Below are 16,095 nucleotides of genomic sequence, written 5' to 3'. Positions count from 1 at the left end.
GAGAGAGAGAGAGAGAGAGAGAGAGAGAGAGAGAGAGAGAGAGAGAGAGAGAGAGAGAATATATTATGGGCTTTAAGAAACAGAAGGAATATTTAATTTAGGGATTAATCTAGCCTCTAGCTTGAGGAAGGTAGATCTGGGAGATCTAGGAACTGGGATGCGCATGTAGGACAGTGAATGCTCAAAGATATCGACATCCTTCTATGTTTTTGTTTGTATTTATGCTGGGGTTACACCCAGGACCTCGTGTATGTCAAGTGTCCTTTACACTCCTGGCCCCTAAAGTTGAATTCTGAAGGACAGGAATGATTGGAATAATGTTTTCCAAGAGTCACAGATTAAAATCCATTACCAAGTCCAGGGGAGGTGAACGTGCATATACACACACTGGCTCAGGATCAGAAAGGCACACCTCACATAGACCTGTGTCCAGCATGGAGCTATGTAACTGAGCCCTTCCCCACATCCCCACCCACCATTCCTGCCACAGGAAGCACAGCAGCCAGCACTTCGCTGCTACAAGGTCAAATGGTTACAAGAGGTACCTTTGCTTTTGTCCTTACTTCCCAGTCAAAATAACTAAAATTCTGGAAAGTTCATCACAAAAACTGGTCTCAGGGGCTGGAGAGGTGGCTCGGTGGTTAAGAGCACTAGTTTCTCTTACAGAGAATCTAGGTTCAGTTCCCAGCATCTATACAGGAGCTCACAACCATCCATAACTCCAGAGAATCCAAGCCCCTCTTCTGGCCTCAGGGGCACCAAGGTACACACATAGTGTCCACCCATATATACAGGCAAAACACTCATAAAAATAAATATATAAATCTAAAAGAAAACTTTTTAGACTGGTCTGAAATAAAGTTAATCACTTTGAGCCCCTCTCAGCATCAAAGGAGCTGTGACTCCCTTGTACCTAACAACTTAAATATCAGCTCTGAAATTTTCACTTATTTCTGTGAATAACTAAAGTATATCCATACAATCAAATGAGCTTTAAAAGCAGAAAGAAGGCCGGGCTGTGGTAGAGCATGCCTGATGGAGGAAGGTCATTGGTTAATTAATAAAGAAACTGCTTGGCCTGATAGGTTAGAACATGGGTGGAGTAAACAGAACAGAATGCTGGGAAGAAGAGGAAGTGAGCTGAGACGCCATGCACTCTTCTCTAGGGCAGACGTGATGAAGCAAGCCGCAAGGTCAGACATGCTGAATCTTTCCCGGTAAGACTTGTGCTACACAGATTATTAGAGATGGGTTAAAGCAAGATATGAGAGTTAGCCAGAAGAGGCTAGATATAATGGGCCAGGCAGTGTTTAAATGAATACAGTTTGTGTGTTGTTATTTCAGGGCATAAGCTAGCTGGTGGCCAGGAGCCGGGTGGCAGGAATGCAGCCCACAGCTCCTACTACGCATGCCTTTCATTCCAGCACTTGGGAGGCAGAGACACCCAAATCTCTGTGAGTTCGAGGTCAGCCTGGTCTACAAGAGCTACAGAGAAACCCTGTGTCGAAAAACAAACAAAACAAAAAAAAAACTGAAAGAAAAGTCTTCAATTAAATCAAGAACCTAACAACATAACGATAATTTCCTCTAATTTTAAAATAAAGAGATTAAACTATAGGCCATTAGTCCTTTAAAGCAAGACAAGAAGAAAACTTGACAGTTGGACTTTGGGACATGGGTGCTTCAGTTTTCTTTTTATGAAGTAGGAATAAAGCTAAATTTGGGAGAGTTACTCTGCAAATCAAATAACAAAGAGCTCTGTAAACAAAAGCCACAGAGCACTTTATAGACATTAGTTTTTGTAATTCACTGATAATCTAATTTCTACAACGACTTCAACACCTGAACCTAAGGCAGTCTGTGCTCTTGTCTCAAATCCTGACTGAAATACGTCATTCCCCAACAGCTTAAGTGGGAGACACTGTGATGTGCCTGAATTAAAGCTCCAAAACGAGTGTAAGAGGGCACTGTCACATTAGCTTCCAAAGCGTACTTTACAAATACCCCCATACAACCGAGCATGTCTTAGATGGGCTACCCTGTTAATCTGTGCACGTCTGCTTCTACCCTTACCCATGCCTGCACTGAGGTGACTCCAAAACAATAGTCAACCTAGTAACTCTAGGAATGGACAGAGCTCCTGATAGTAAAACCATACCAGCTACAGTTGCTGGCAGTGTGCTTTTAACCAGCTCACGTATTACACACACTAGCTCTGTATTTCCTAGCCAACACGCTTCCAGTCATCCTGCTTGCTAAACCTATTCACAATTCTGTGGTCCTCCTCTAAGCCCTTCTCACAGCAGCTGAGCTACATGTAACCTGGCCACACAAACTTAAGTTCTTACAGTAGAACTAGGTATTATATAAATCGTTTAAATTGAAATTAGCAGTTTCCCTGCAAACAGTTCACAATTGAAAGCTCTGAGAACATTAAAGACAGAAATTCTTGCTCAGTCATATTAGATATAGGCAAGACAAATGTAAAGACTGAGAGAACAAGAACGGACTTCCATGAAATACTAAGAATGCCATTAATGCCTTGCTTCTCTTTGGAAAAGCACACACACTGCCAAGTCTGGCGACATACCTGTGACCCCAGCACTTCGCAGGCTAAGGCAGAAAGAACCCAAATTGGAGGTGAGTTTAGAACACACAGGGAAGCTGTCTCAAAAAAATAAAACAAAAATTAACAGACTCTGAACATTTTGTGAAGCCCCACTATCAAACAATTTAGTAGCATTTCTGGCAGTAGATCCACATGCACATAAGACACCTTGACCTCCTACTGAACAACTCCAGGGTAAACACATTTGTTTAAATTAAAATACAATACTCTAAGTTAAAACAAAAGCTTAAAATTACTCTCCATTTAAACCAAATGTTTAGTTAACCCTTGGTGGCTTCCTAATCCTTATCACACCACAAGAACATGACTGTTTAATCATAGCTAAAATGAGCCTTTATCCCATGCCACCCAGTTTGGTCTGGGGTTGTATCAGTGTAATTGTCAGCATCTCTTTCCATTTTCAGAACTGCCCCAACTTAACACAACAGATTAGTCACCTTAATAACAGCAGATATATAAAGTTGTGACACCCAGCGATGACATAGGACCACCAGCCTTAGGATTCCTGATGTACTTTCAAGGTTTCCTCTGACAGCCAATTCCAAAGCAATAATCTTAGAACATCAGTGAGGTTTTCATAGAGAACCAAGACCTCTTCTAATTGGATTACCATTCCTAAATCCCTTCTATACAAGAACTCAAGATTTGACACACGCAATTATCCTTCCATCTAAAAAATAATACAAGTCAACAAACAGCTTCGTTTTCACTATACCCGGGTACATTTATAAGCACATGCATGGCAGATTATAGCTGGCTGCCCACCAGAATTAGATGCTAAGACCCTGCGGCTGAAACTGCACACTCTGGTAGGGGGACATGGAAAGCTCAGGCTAGGACTGAGAAAGAAGCATCTTCGGCTGGCCAGCCTGCAGTGTCAGAAGCTGCTGTTCAGGTGCGGGGGAGACTGTCAAAGCTCTACTCAGTGGTAGACAGCGCTGTGATACCAAAAACAGCCAGGCAAAACATGCCTACTAGTGTGCAGTGGCATGACTTTTATGAAGATAACCAACCAACCACCTTCAGACTGGAATCAAATCTACTCTACAAGAAGAAATCCATGCTATAAATCTGGTCAAAAGCCTGTTGAGGATGGTATGGGGTCGTAGGTTCTAGCAGAGAAGTTGCAACTGTTGTTTTTCCTGAAAGGACATGATATCAAGTTGCTACCTAAGCAAATATGCTTATCACTATGGATAAATACTGCTGACAGCTTTGATCAGAGGAACTCCTAGCCACTGGACAGTATTCACTCATACATAACCGGTCAAGGTGCTAAGAATAAGTGATCATGTAGCACTCAGCTTTAATGAGACATCTATGTCACCCCCCTCCAAGACATCGCAAAAGAGAGGGCAGAAAGAATAAAGGAACTGAGAATGAGATGGAACATTACAGAATGCTGTCTTCTGGGCATAGAATGTTTGTGACAATCTTCAACTCAAAGAAGCTATAATTACCTGCATAAGACTGGGCCATCAACATTTATCATGGAGCAGGATGGGACTCAAGAGGTTCACCTATCCCTAAGGATTTATAAGTAGTTAATGGTTTCTTTTAGGATGCTCCCCCAATGATATAGCAATGCTACTGTAAATAACCTCTCACCTTGTCCTTCTAAACACTGCCTTAATAAAATCCACTAAGTTACAGGGGCTGCATGATAAGGCAGAAGAAAGACAAACTGGGAAGAGGAAAGGGTGAGTAAAAGCAGTAAGAGGGAGACAAAAGAGAGCAACAGGAGCAAAAACATGATTAATATACTATATACATGTAAGAAAATACCATTTTGAAACTCATTATTATATATAACAAATATATGGTAATACCATTTTTAAAAGGCAGTAAGTAGCTAAGACTTTTAAATATTTTTTTTTATTTTTTTTATTTTATGTGCATTGGTGTTTTGCCTGTGTGTATGTTCATGTGAAGGTGTCAGATCCCCTGGAACTGGAGTTATAGACGGTTATTAGCTGCCACATGAGTGATCAGGAATTGAACCAGGGTCCTCTGGAAGAGCAGCTCTTAACCACTGAGCCATCTCTCCAGCCCCCACTACTTAGGATTCTAAACCATTAAATGACATTACCAGCCTAAGATCCTGGATGGCTTTGATAAATACTTTTTTGAGTTGATTCTACATCTGTAAAAGTGGAACGGTGTTAGCCTTCCCCAGTTATATAGAAAGACCATACTGGCAAGTATCAGCGTGGATTTGAGCACTTTGTGAATGAAATGGACTGCAGTCCCAGTCATTGCTCAGGAAGAAAGGTTATCCCAACCGTGCTTAAAAAAGCCAAAGTAAGGCTAGAGAGATTGTTGAGAGCATTCGTTACTCTTGCAGAGGACTTGGTTTGGTTCCCAGCACCCACAGGAAAGCTAACAACCATCAATAACTCCAGTTCCAGGAGATCAGAGCCCATTTCTGAACTCCGGGGTCACCAGGCACACATATATGCATGCAGAACACTCAAACACATAAAATAAAAATAAACAAATCTTAAAACAACAGCAAAAAAAAAAAAAAAATACCTTGTGCCAGGTGTGATGATGCACACCTTTAATCCCAGCACTTGGGAAGCAGAGAGGCAGGCAGATCTCTTTTGAGTTGCAGACCTGGTCTATAAAGAGAGTTCCAGGACAGCCAGGGCTACATAGAAAGACCCTGTTTCAAAAACAAAATACCACCAAAAAAGGAAGAAAGTGAAACTTTACCAGTAGATAAGTTCCCCTCTGCTTCTCTTCCTGGGTTATAACCATGTTTTATCATTTATAACAAGATGAACGTGTTGTATATACAATATGATGCTGGTCCACTAACTTGACCATGAACTCCTACCTAGATCTATAGCTAAACATCACAAAATCTAGGAAATCTCTAAGTGGAAGTAAAAACAGGAGCGAGCGAGTGTCAATCATCTTCCGCCTCCAGAAGGGAAGGATCACAAGCACAAGAGCAGTTAAGGATCTGATTAATAACTGACTTGGACTGCAGCCTTGGGGAAGGTGTTACTGGTTTCCTTACCTTTCCAAAGGGAACACTTGCCTGTCTTTTTGCCTGTCTATTTTAAGAGAAGTCTGGGAAAGTAAGATCTCCCGAGTAAATTGGGAGCATGGGGACCTTGGGAGAGGGTTGAAGGGGAGGGGAGAGGCAGGGAGGGAAGCAGAGAAAAATGTAGAACTCAATAAAATCGAGAGGAAGGGAGGGAGGGAAGGGAGGGAAGGAGGGAGGGAGGGAGGGGAGGGAGGGAGGGAGGGAGGAAGGGAGGTCTGAGAGGAAGAAATAAATCACCAATGACAGCATCCCACAACAGTCAGAAGAGCATCAGATGCTGCTGAAAGCCCTGGGTAGAAAGAGTTCTGACATGTTTAGAACAGAATCCTAAAAGAATAAGGAAAGCAAATAAAGGCTCACAATTAAAATTCACCCCACCACCCCACCTCCATCCCAGCTCCTGGATTTGCAAAGACAAATCCACACTGGGGAGCTGTAAAGATCACAAGTTCAGTTCCTGCCCAGCGCAGACTGTTCAGTGACCAGTGTTTCACACTGATAAATGCCTCCCAAGTCTCAAAGCACCAAGTGAGAGTTCACGAGGTTAGGTGCATTAATTAGCAGCACTTATTTGGATTCTGTATCCATCAAATACAAAAAGCAGTTATTCAATACTTGTGTATTTGCAGTCTTCTATGATCCCTAATTCAAAGACCCAGCCGCAGTACAAAACAAAGCCCAAGAAAATAAACTGAAATAAACCTTTCACCAACAGAACATGCCTCAAGTAAAACCGGCAGCTCTGCCCCACTGCGAAGAGTCTGTACCAGCCTAAGTGCAGTAGCACAAATAATGAACACAGAGTTACACAAACAGTTCCCTGTGGCAAAGGAAGAGAAATGAAGGATTGTAGGGCAGAGACACTACTGTATGAACTTTAACAATTTCTTACTAAGTCCTTTTGCTTACCTCCTCATTGATCTGCAGTCCCCACAGAACACAAAACTGGACAGTATTCTTCCAGAGCCTTCAAATTCAGAAGTCTATTTCCCTATAGGTACATCATTACCCTACCTTCTAATACCCAAATATGCAATATTTTATAAATAATGAACTATGTGTGTTACTGTTTAAGACAAGATTAGGATACTGAACGTGATCTCTTATATTAGCACCCTGGGTAAAAAGCAAAAGAAAATATAGAGAAAAACCAAGCCTGGTCTACAGAGCAAGTTCCAAGACAGGCTCCAAAGTTACAGAGAAACCCTGTCTTGAAAAATAAAACGAAAGAAAACAAAACAAAAATGTTAATATCCTACTGACAAGATGAAGTTAGCTCACACATTTCTCTAAGGTATGGTTTTATGGGTCCTACCTTATGCCTTCCAGTCTCGTCTGCTCAAATCATTAAATACCAGAAACAACATGTTTTACACACCAGCTGTACTGAGGCTAAGGCTTACACATCAGCTTTACTGAAGATGAGGGCTTTACACACTGGCTGTACTGAGATTGAAGGTTGTACACACCGGCTGTCCTGAGGCTCAGGGTTTACACACTGGCTTTCCTGAGGCTGAGGGTTTACACACCGGCTGGCTGTCCTGAGGCTCTGGGTTTACACACTGGCTTTCCTGAGGCTGAGGGTTTACACACCGGCTGGCTGTCCTGAGGCTCAGGGTTTACACACTGGCTGTCCTGAAGCTGTCTTATAGGATGTACTTCAGCCCAGGCTGCAATAGAGGTTGGAACCAACAAACCAACAACAAAGGCAACAGAAACTGCTTTCTCTCAAGTAAGCTTTTCCTTATTAAAACTCACCCAACTAAGAACACCCCAGGGAGAAGAATGAACTGTTTTGCTGCAGATTATTGCAAAGACTTAAGTAATCTGGGAAGGCAAAAGCCAAGTGATAGAAAATAAAAAGACAAGTCTAGTATTAAGAACTAGGAGGTATCAAGAAAACCAGGCTTAAAAATTACACAGCCTAGAGATAAAAAAGTATCAGAGATATTACCACTAAAAGACCGTTCCTCCTATGAGATCCATAATTTAAATAACAGAATTACAATACCTTTAAGATTAAGAAATGAACTTAATTCATAATCTCTAAAAGCAAATTCATTGGCAAAACAAACTGTATTACCTTCCAAAATAAGTAATTTCAGAAAAAAAGATACCATTTTTCTATTAATGCAGCTTTTCAGAACACACATAAAAGAGACAAAACAGGCACCCACCTGGCTGTCCCGTGCTGGGAATCCATGATAACCAGGGGTCAGTGGCTCGTTCTAAGACAAAGAGAAAAATAATAATCAAACTTTAAAAGAAAACGTTAAGAATCAAAATCAACCAAACCAATCAAAAATGAATTTCTGCCCAATTTCCCAAATTTGCCATTTCGGTATTCTACCTGACTACTATACACACTCCCCAGCTAAGTTCTACAATGCCACAAACACAAACACACTACAGACAAAACCTACTTTCCTCTTTATGCAAGTAAACTGTTTTCTTTCACAATGAACCTCAAGCAGAGTATTACTGAGACGTGGGGAGAATAATTCCTTAACTTCATTCACCCTTGGAGTTTGAGCAGACCCAGAAGTTCTCCACTAGGAGAACCAGAATTCCACACATTTCCAAGTGTACTGACCCTACCGAAATGTTTTCTAACCTAGAAGGTTTCAGTTTATTCTATCAGTTCTTTTAAACACAGATGAAATTCTACTTCTCTTTAAGACTTCCCTACCACTCAATCATCTGTGGACTGAAGGGACTCCTAGTGTGCATACATAGTATCACTTCAATTCCTTGCACAGTTAACTTTCCATGTCATTATTTTAATTTCCTTCTTTAAAAAAGTCATCATATTTAGTGTGTCTCATCTTCACACCAAGCAAGATCCATGAGGACAGAGGTGCTAGCGAACAGAAGCTATTGCAACTAATTCAGTCCCACAACACACTGCCTGAACATCCACTTATGGCTCAGAGGACCCACATGATCATTCAGGCAACAGACACTGACTACTAAAAATCCCAAATTAATGTTAAATGACTGAAGACATAAGAAACTTGAATGAAACGATGTTCTTGTATGCCAGTAAACGTTAGGAGGAGGCACTGTATACACAAAGGAGTAGTGGCAGCATATACGTTCTTTGTAGCTTCTAAAGAAGTTTCTAAAGAATCTACAAAGAACCTGCAGCTACTTAAAGAACCCCATCCTCTTCCAGGCACCTGGACTTTCATTCATACTGATGGGGCTTCATGGGAAGAGAATAATTTTTCCACTTAATGGTAGCTACATCAAAGATGTAATTACATTTAAAAGCATGAATATGTATGCATATACAGTCAAAGTAAGCACTCACTTCAAAATATCAAAGAGTCAATTTAAGTTTAGACAGAGCCATTGTATCTTGTCCACTATGCTCTGTTCCCTCCCAAGATTTAGCACAATGACTAACACATGGTAGACACCTAAAACAATATTTAAGCAAATAAATGGAATTGGTTTTACATAAGCTAGAAATTCTAATCTAAGCTATTTTCTCTACCTAAATTTCTGTTGGCCATTTAAATATTTGTAGTCTCAAATCAAAATAAAAACCACTAGTCGTTATAAGAGATAACTAACTGCCTTTAAAAATTATGGATATCAAAAACAAAGTATCTTGAGAAGAAAAGAGTTGAAGAACAGGATTTCCAGATTCACTACAAAGCTACAACAATCAGGACAGTGTGACATTGGCATGTCTGTTTCTGCATAAAGATGAATTATCCTCCCCCACAACCATTCCTACGTGTGCATGTGTGTGCTGCTAGGAAGTTAACCCAGAGTCTTACATGTACTAGACAAGCACTCTACCACTGAGCTATGTACCCAGCCCTTTTAAATTTATTTAAATAAAAGCCTTTGGATGCGGTGAGGACTAGATATGCAGGTCAATAAAGTACAACTGAGAAATGAACAAATTTTTTTAAAGCCTCACAATTATGACCAATTAATGTTTTAAAAAGATGCCAAAAAAGCCAAAGGTAGAAAGAATAGTCTTTTTAAGAAAAAATATGAGACAATTGAATAGCCACATGTAAAAGGAATAAGGCCCTGTGCTATGTAGCAAATTAACTCCAGACAGACTGACCTAAAATTGAAACTTAAAAAGGAAACCTTCGGTACCTCTGGATAAGCAGCACTTTCTCCACTACAACACCAAGAGAAGACCAGAAAGTGAGGTCAACTAAACACCATTAAGATTTACAACTTTTGTCCTTCAAAGGACACCAGGGGGAAAAAGCAATCTACATAATGGAGACCATTTGCGAACCACATTTGATAAAGGAAAAGTGTCCAAAGCATAAAAAGCACTCTTACAACTCAGTAATGGAAGAAAAAATAACTTTAAAATGAAATTAGGGTTTGAATGGTCACTTCTCCTAAAGCTATGCAGATGCAGGTAAGAAAAGGGCAAGCAAGGAGACTCAGTCCCATGAGCCACTGCTGCAGTCCAACCACACAGACAACACACACTGAGGTAGTTAAAATCAAAAGTCTTGAAAACAAGTGTTGAGGATGGAAAAATCAAGATTCTGTACACAACTGGTGAAAATAGAAAAGTGGTAAATCACCTTATGAACATCCAAGTAGTCCCCCAAAAGGTAAAACACAAGGAGTATGACTCTGTGGTTAAGAACAGACTGTTCTTGCAGAGGACCTGAGTTCCATGCCCAGCACCCAAGTCAGAAGGCTCATAACTGCCTACAACTCAGGCTTTGATGGTGCCTGTGTATCACCTGTAGGACGGAAAGACAGATAGACAGGCAGACAGACAAACAGACACACACACGATGAAAAAATAAAATAAAATAAGCCGGGCAGTGGTGGCACACATCTTTAATCCCAGCATTTGGGAGGCAGAGGAGGGCGGATCTCTCTGAGTTCGGTGCCAGCCTGGTCTACAAGAACTAGTTCCAGGACAGGCTCCAAAGCCACAGAGAAACCCTGTCTCAATAGATTAGATAGATAGATAGATAGATAGATAGATAGATAGATAGATAGATAGATAGATAGATAGATAGATAGATAGGGTTGAGCACACTGTTACTGCAGGACTCAGAAATTCCACAACAGGGAATACAGCCAAAGAAACAAAAACACACATCCAATCAGAACACATAAGTGTCCAGAGCAGCCTAATTTCAGAGTACCCAGAGAGTGACCAACAGTACAATTAAAGAAATGGGATGTTATGTGTGGACGAATCTTGAAAACAACACAGTAAGAAAAAAAAAAGTGTCAGCCTTCTATTTACAGGAAATGTCCAAACCTGACAAATCCATGGTGACAGAATAGATAGAATAGATGAGTGGCTTCAGAGGCAACAGGGTAAAACGAGCAGTAACCACTAGCAGGTTTTATTTGTGGTGATGAAACTGCTCAGAATCGAGTACTAGTGACAGATGTACAGCTCAGTGAAAAAGCACCTCAGTCAATCTCTTACTTTAAAATAATATTAGTTAGAGGGCCGGCCAGACGGCTCAGTTGGTAAGGGAGCCTGTCACCAAGGCTGAGGACCTGAGTTCAGTCTCTCGGACCCACAGCATAAGAGGCAAGAACTGACTCCCAAAAGTTGTCCTCGTGGCATGTATTTGTATGTACGTACAAAATATATGTACGTGTATATACTAACATACATTTTTTAAATTAAAAACATAATAAAAATGAAAATAATAATAGTTAGAAAAGACAATGTTGGCTCTCTTTCACACTAGAAATTACAGGAAAGACATATAACAGATACGGCAGGGTAGGGCAGGAGAAGACAAGACGGGAGAGGATAGAGAACGTGGCTCCTGAAATCCACATGTCCTATCCTTGTCCTAGATTCTGCACATTTATCTCATTATATTCCCTAACAGTGATGATGACGAAGAAAAAACTCAGATCATGAGCAGTTCCCACAGTATACTCCAGGATGGGAAAATGGGGAAGAGGACAAAGCAAAGAGGAGATGATACAGGAATGTGTCAGGGTCTATTTCCTATCTTTGGAGAACTGCTGACCTTAGCCTATAGAACCCAGTACTCCAGAGTCCTGTTCTATTCATTCTGCAGGTTCTCATCTCAAGGACCATTCCATATTACCCTTTAATTATAAAAATTTCAACATTTTCTCAGAGAGATTATATGATTAAGAAAGTAGTCAAAGTTGCAAACTTGCAAACTTGGTCTCTTTGTAAGGCTCCTCGTAGTGAGATCAGGACCCGTCCCTGGCACTTAGCTGGCTTTTTGGAACCTGCTCCCCATGCTAGCAAGGGGAGGAGCTTGTTTCTGCTTCAACTCAATATGCCATGCTTTGTTCAAGCCCATGAAAGGCCTGCCCCTTTCTGAATGGAGCTAGGAGTAGTGGACAGGGAGGGGAGCATATGGGAAGCGAGGAGGAGGGCATCACAGGGGAGGAGGAGGAATGGGGGGGGTTAGGAGGAAGGGAAAACTGCAGTCAGCATGCAAAATAAATTTTAAAAAGCTATTGAAATTAAAAAAGAAAGTAATCAAAAGTCCAAGCACTTGCTAACAAGGACCCATTCTCCCAACATACATCCTGTGTTCTGACATCCTAGAAACCAACAATATAGAAACTCTGTGTGTGTGTGTGTGTGTGTGTGTGTGTGTGAGAGAGAGAGAGAGAGAGAGAGAGAGAGAGAGAGAGAGAGAGAGAGAGAGAGAGAGATATCATGGTCCTGGAAGTCAGTATCATCAAAAACACTAGAAACATCACTGCCTGTTGTACAACAAGGCTAAGGCTACTTACTGGGAACTATTCTGGGACTTGGAGAGCCAAGTCTCAGACTGGTCTGAACTAAATGAAAAAGCACGGCTTTCCTTTTCAGTTTTACTAGGTAGACTCCTATCTCTCTGCACTAACTTCGCATGACTTTGGATTTTCTAAATATGGATCTTGCATGTGTTTTATGGCAACTTGCTCAATGCTGTGAGCTTCATTTCCACTAATGCATACCACTACGTTCCACTCATTCTGAATGCTGCTCTAGTACAGTATCCTTATAAATGCCAACAGGTATTTCCATCTGACTTTCTTGCTGATGAATACTGAAATTCCTCTTGGTTATACTGTGTTTACTAGCCACACAGCTGATATAGGATGTCCTTCTGTACATGTGCTGCTTTTTATTGGTTGATAAACAGAGATGTTTTGGCCAGTGGCTTAGCAGAGTAAAGCCAGGCAGGAAATCCAAACAGAGATATACAGAGTAGGCAGAGTCAAAGAGACACGATGTCATTGCTGAAGGAGAAAGACACCAGAACCTTTCCTGGAAGCCACAGCCTCATGGCGATGCACAGATTAATAAAAATGGGTTAATTTAAGATATAAGAGCTAGGTAGGAATATGCCTAAGTTGTTGGACATGTAGTATTGTAATTAATATAGTTTCTGTGTGATTATTCAGGTCTGGGTGGCCAGGAAACCTAAGTGCAGTCTTGTACAGCCTGTAGGCATCCTTCTGAAGTTGAGACACCACTTCTCATTCATGAGATCAGCAAAATAAAATGAAACTATTATAATCGTCAAGATGCACAAGCAGGGCTTGTCATACCTGGGGTAGAAAATAAGTATGCAGGGGCCACTGGCAATCAGTGGAACAAAATCACCTAGTGGAAACCCATCATTCTCTCTACTCTGGAGAATCACTAGTCCATGTGCTCAGGAAGCATGTGTGCAGACTGTCAGTCACAGTGAAAACCTAGAAGGAACTTCAATTTATCACTTATGTGATTTCAACAACCTATGTGCACATTTAAAAATAAAGGCAAATCTCTAAGAATGATCTAAGCTCATATAATTTGGCTTGCATGACATGCACTTTACTCACTTAAGATACCTTGCTGGCCCAATGTTGAGTTTTAAGCAGTGTGTGTAATCACTATCACAGAAATGCTCATTAGCTACTGAGGTCAGCGACTAAACCTGTGTGGACATGTGAAAAAGCAACAAAAGGTCCATAAGTAAGCAAAACCATAATAGATGAGGAGTGTGCTAGTGGACACCGAGGAGTGACACAGCAAGACAAATGCCACCTGCTTTTCCATCTTCGCTGACACACCTGTGTTTGAAAGATCCACTCAAGCAGAAGAACCTTCCATTATGGAGCAAGGATGAACCAGCAATGGTTATCTGACCATCAAGGCACCAGTGTCCTTGCTATTGACAGTACAGTCCTGATGATCACGTGTAGTGTGGATAAAGCTATTTAGAACCATGGGGTTCTTTTTGAATGAGGGAGAGGCACAACAGCCTAGTATCCCTAGTTTCTTATTTATGACAAAACCCCAAATAAAACTGATAGATTGGTGCATGCCGAATAGACAGCAGTATGGTTGGTTTTGTTTGTTTGAGTACTGATCAGTTTCTGCCTTTGTCCCAAAGATGAGGGACCCAGCCCAAGGCTCCATGCATGCCAAGCAAGTGTTCTACCACACTCTTGTTCTTGAGACAATGGTTTTTAAAGACACTTTTTAAAAACTGCTTTCTAGGGCTCGAGAGATGGCTCAGAGGTTAAGAGCACTAGCTGCTCTTCCAGAGGTTGGGAGTTCAATTCCCAGCAACCACATGGTGGCTCACAGCCATCTATAATGAGATCTGGTGCCCTCTTCTGGCCTGCAGGCAGAACAGTGTATACATGATTTAATCTGGGGGAAAAAAACCCACCCTACTTTCTGAAAATTATTGGTATTAGCGCTGAATTAGTTCATATATGTACAAAAACACCTTGCCACAAATACTGCATGGGAGGAACCAATAAAGCAACTTTAAATACAACTAAGGAGTGCTAAGAGCACTTACCAATGCTGAGCTTCAAAGATCCTGCTTCTGGTTCACAATTACAATTGTGAAACAGACCCCCAAGCAGCAGTCCATACAGCACTAAAGCTAAGTCTCCCAGGAGCCAAGGGGGACACCACACTGCACATCCTCCTGCCTTATGCACTCAACAGGTCATGCTTTACCAATCTAAAGATTATCATGAAAGTATGTCATCCTGGTCAGGATCACTGATGAAGGCTGGGTGGGAACAGAGGCAGAAACAATAAATATACAATAAGATAAACGAATCAGTGAAAAGTGTTCAAAAGCTAAACCCCTGTTAGGTCTCAAGTTGTCCAGACATCCATAAATGAGCACACACTGAACTACTGGAAGATTTCTAGTGTTTGGGGAAAACCCAGCATTCCTCAGGAACTTGTGAAACTGGTTCTTCCCTTACTGCTAGAAGGGGTGCATGGCTCCACTGACATAGATCTGTGGCTGCATAACAAAGCCCATTCCACCCGCAGGCTCTCTTAGTCCCTAGCTACAAGTACTTGTTACCCATCTCAACCCCCCATTTCCCGCCCCCCCCCCCCCCACCGCCCCCCCCCCCCCCCCCCCCCCCCCCCCCCCCGCCACCCCTTTTTCCCCCCCCCCCCCCCCCCCCCCCCCAGGGTATCCTGGTCCATCCCTCACCCCAGCTCCTCACACTCCTTGTGATCACCTATTCTCTGTATCCTGCACTCACTCTCTCTTATTCTCTAACTCTTGCTATATCCACTATTCTCTTCTGCTCTCCCACTTTCCAAGCACTGGCCATGTCCAGTCTGATTCCCTTACACTCTGTTCTGGACTCTTCCAAATGCCTCTGTCTGTTTTTTTCCCCTCCCTCTCATATCTACAACAAAATCTTCCCTAATAATGGAGTGGTCATGTCAGCAGTTTGCTTACTGCCCCCTCCCCAAGACATCTGGTGTCAAAACCTAGAAGAGACACAAATGGACCCAGTTTAACACCACCACCACTACTTTTTATTTTTGTATCTAACAAAATCAAACCAATTTCACAAAATGGAAGAGGAAGGATAGTAAGAATAAAACAAAATTTGTGCCTTAGGAGAAGAAAGGAAACAAAAGAAGGTAGGAACTGGCCTCTTCTCCACCAGTCATATGTTTGAATTGAAATCATTGCCTTACATACATTTGGAACAATGGAAGTAGAAATGACTTATGCCACACGTACTAGGGGCAATTCCTCCAGTCATTTCATTACTTTGCTCACTGCAAGTTGCTTCTTTTCAAGTATTGGCTCTAGTTTAAACAGAGAATGAAGTAAATACCACAGGCACTGAACATGAGCGTAAGCTGCATATGAATCCCGGCAGCAAACACCTCTAATAGAAGTGAGGCTGCTAAGCAATCATGGTATCACTCTGTTCCCAAACCACAGGGTTCAAAGTACTTAGAGATAAGGTGAAGGCTCTGAGGGGTGTAGATCTGGTAGGTCTAGCATGCTTCCAGTTCAAGGTTCAATTGCTAACTGCTAAAGCCATTACATAAACCTTCTTGCCACTACAAAATACAGCTCTCTGCACCTACTGGTCACAATGGATGACAGTTCTTTGTCACACTCACACACACCCT

At 41.6% G+C, this 16,095-nt stretch overlaps 1 protein-coding gene across 21 annotated transcripts in view; it reads right to left on the bottom strand.

Moving 5' to 3' along the window:
* The window catches only part of Rbfox2 (RNA binding fox-1 homolog 2), a 235,327-nt gene that overhangs the window by 145,373 nt on the left and 73,859 nt on the right, over positions 1 to 16,095 (bottom strand). For all 21 annotated transcript variants that reach the window (XR_007592331.1, XM_050145380.1, XM_050145384.1 and 18 more), the window contains exon 2: positions 7,862 to 7,912. Coding sequence is in view for 20 of the 21 variants with exons in the window: in XM_050145380.1 (XP_050001337.1) it covers positions 7,862 to 7,912 (51 nt within the window). In the remaining variant the exon portion in view is untranslated. The remainder of the gene's footprint in view (positions 1 to 7,861; positions 7,913 to 16,095) is intronic.

This window comes from Alexandromys fortis, unplaced genomic scaffold, assembly GCF_014885135.2.
Source record: "Alexandromys fortis isolate MF-2015 unplaced genomic scaffold, M_Fortis_MF-2015_v1.1 scaffold_2_1_26212458, whole genome shotgun sequence".
In the NCBI taxonomy this organism is placed as follows: Eukaryota; Metazoa; Chordata; class Mammalia; order Rodentia; family Cricetidae; genus Alexandromys; species Alexandromys fortis.
This window is presented reverse-complemented; position numbering and strand designations above follow the sequence as displayed.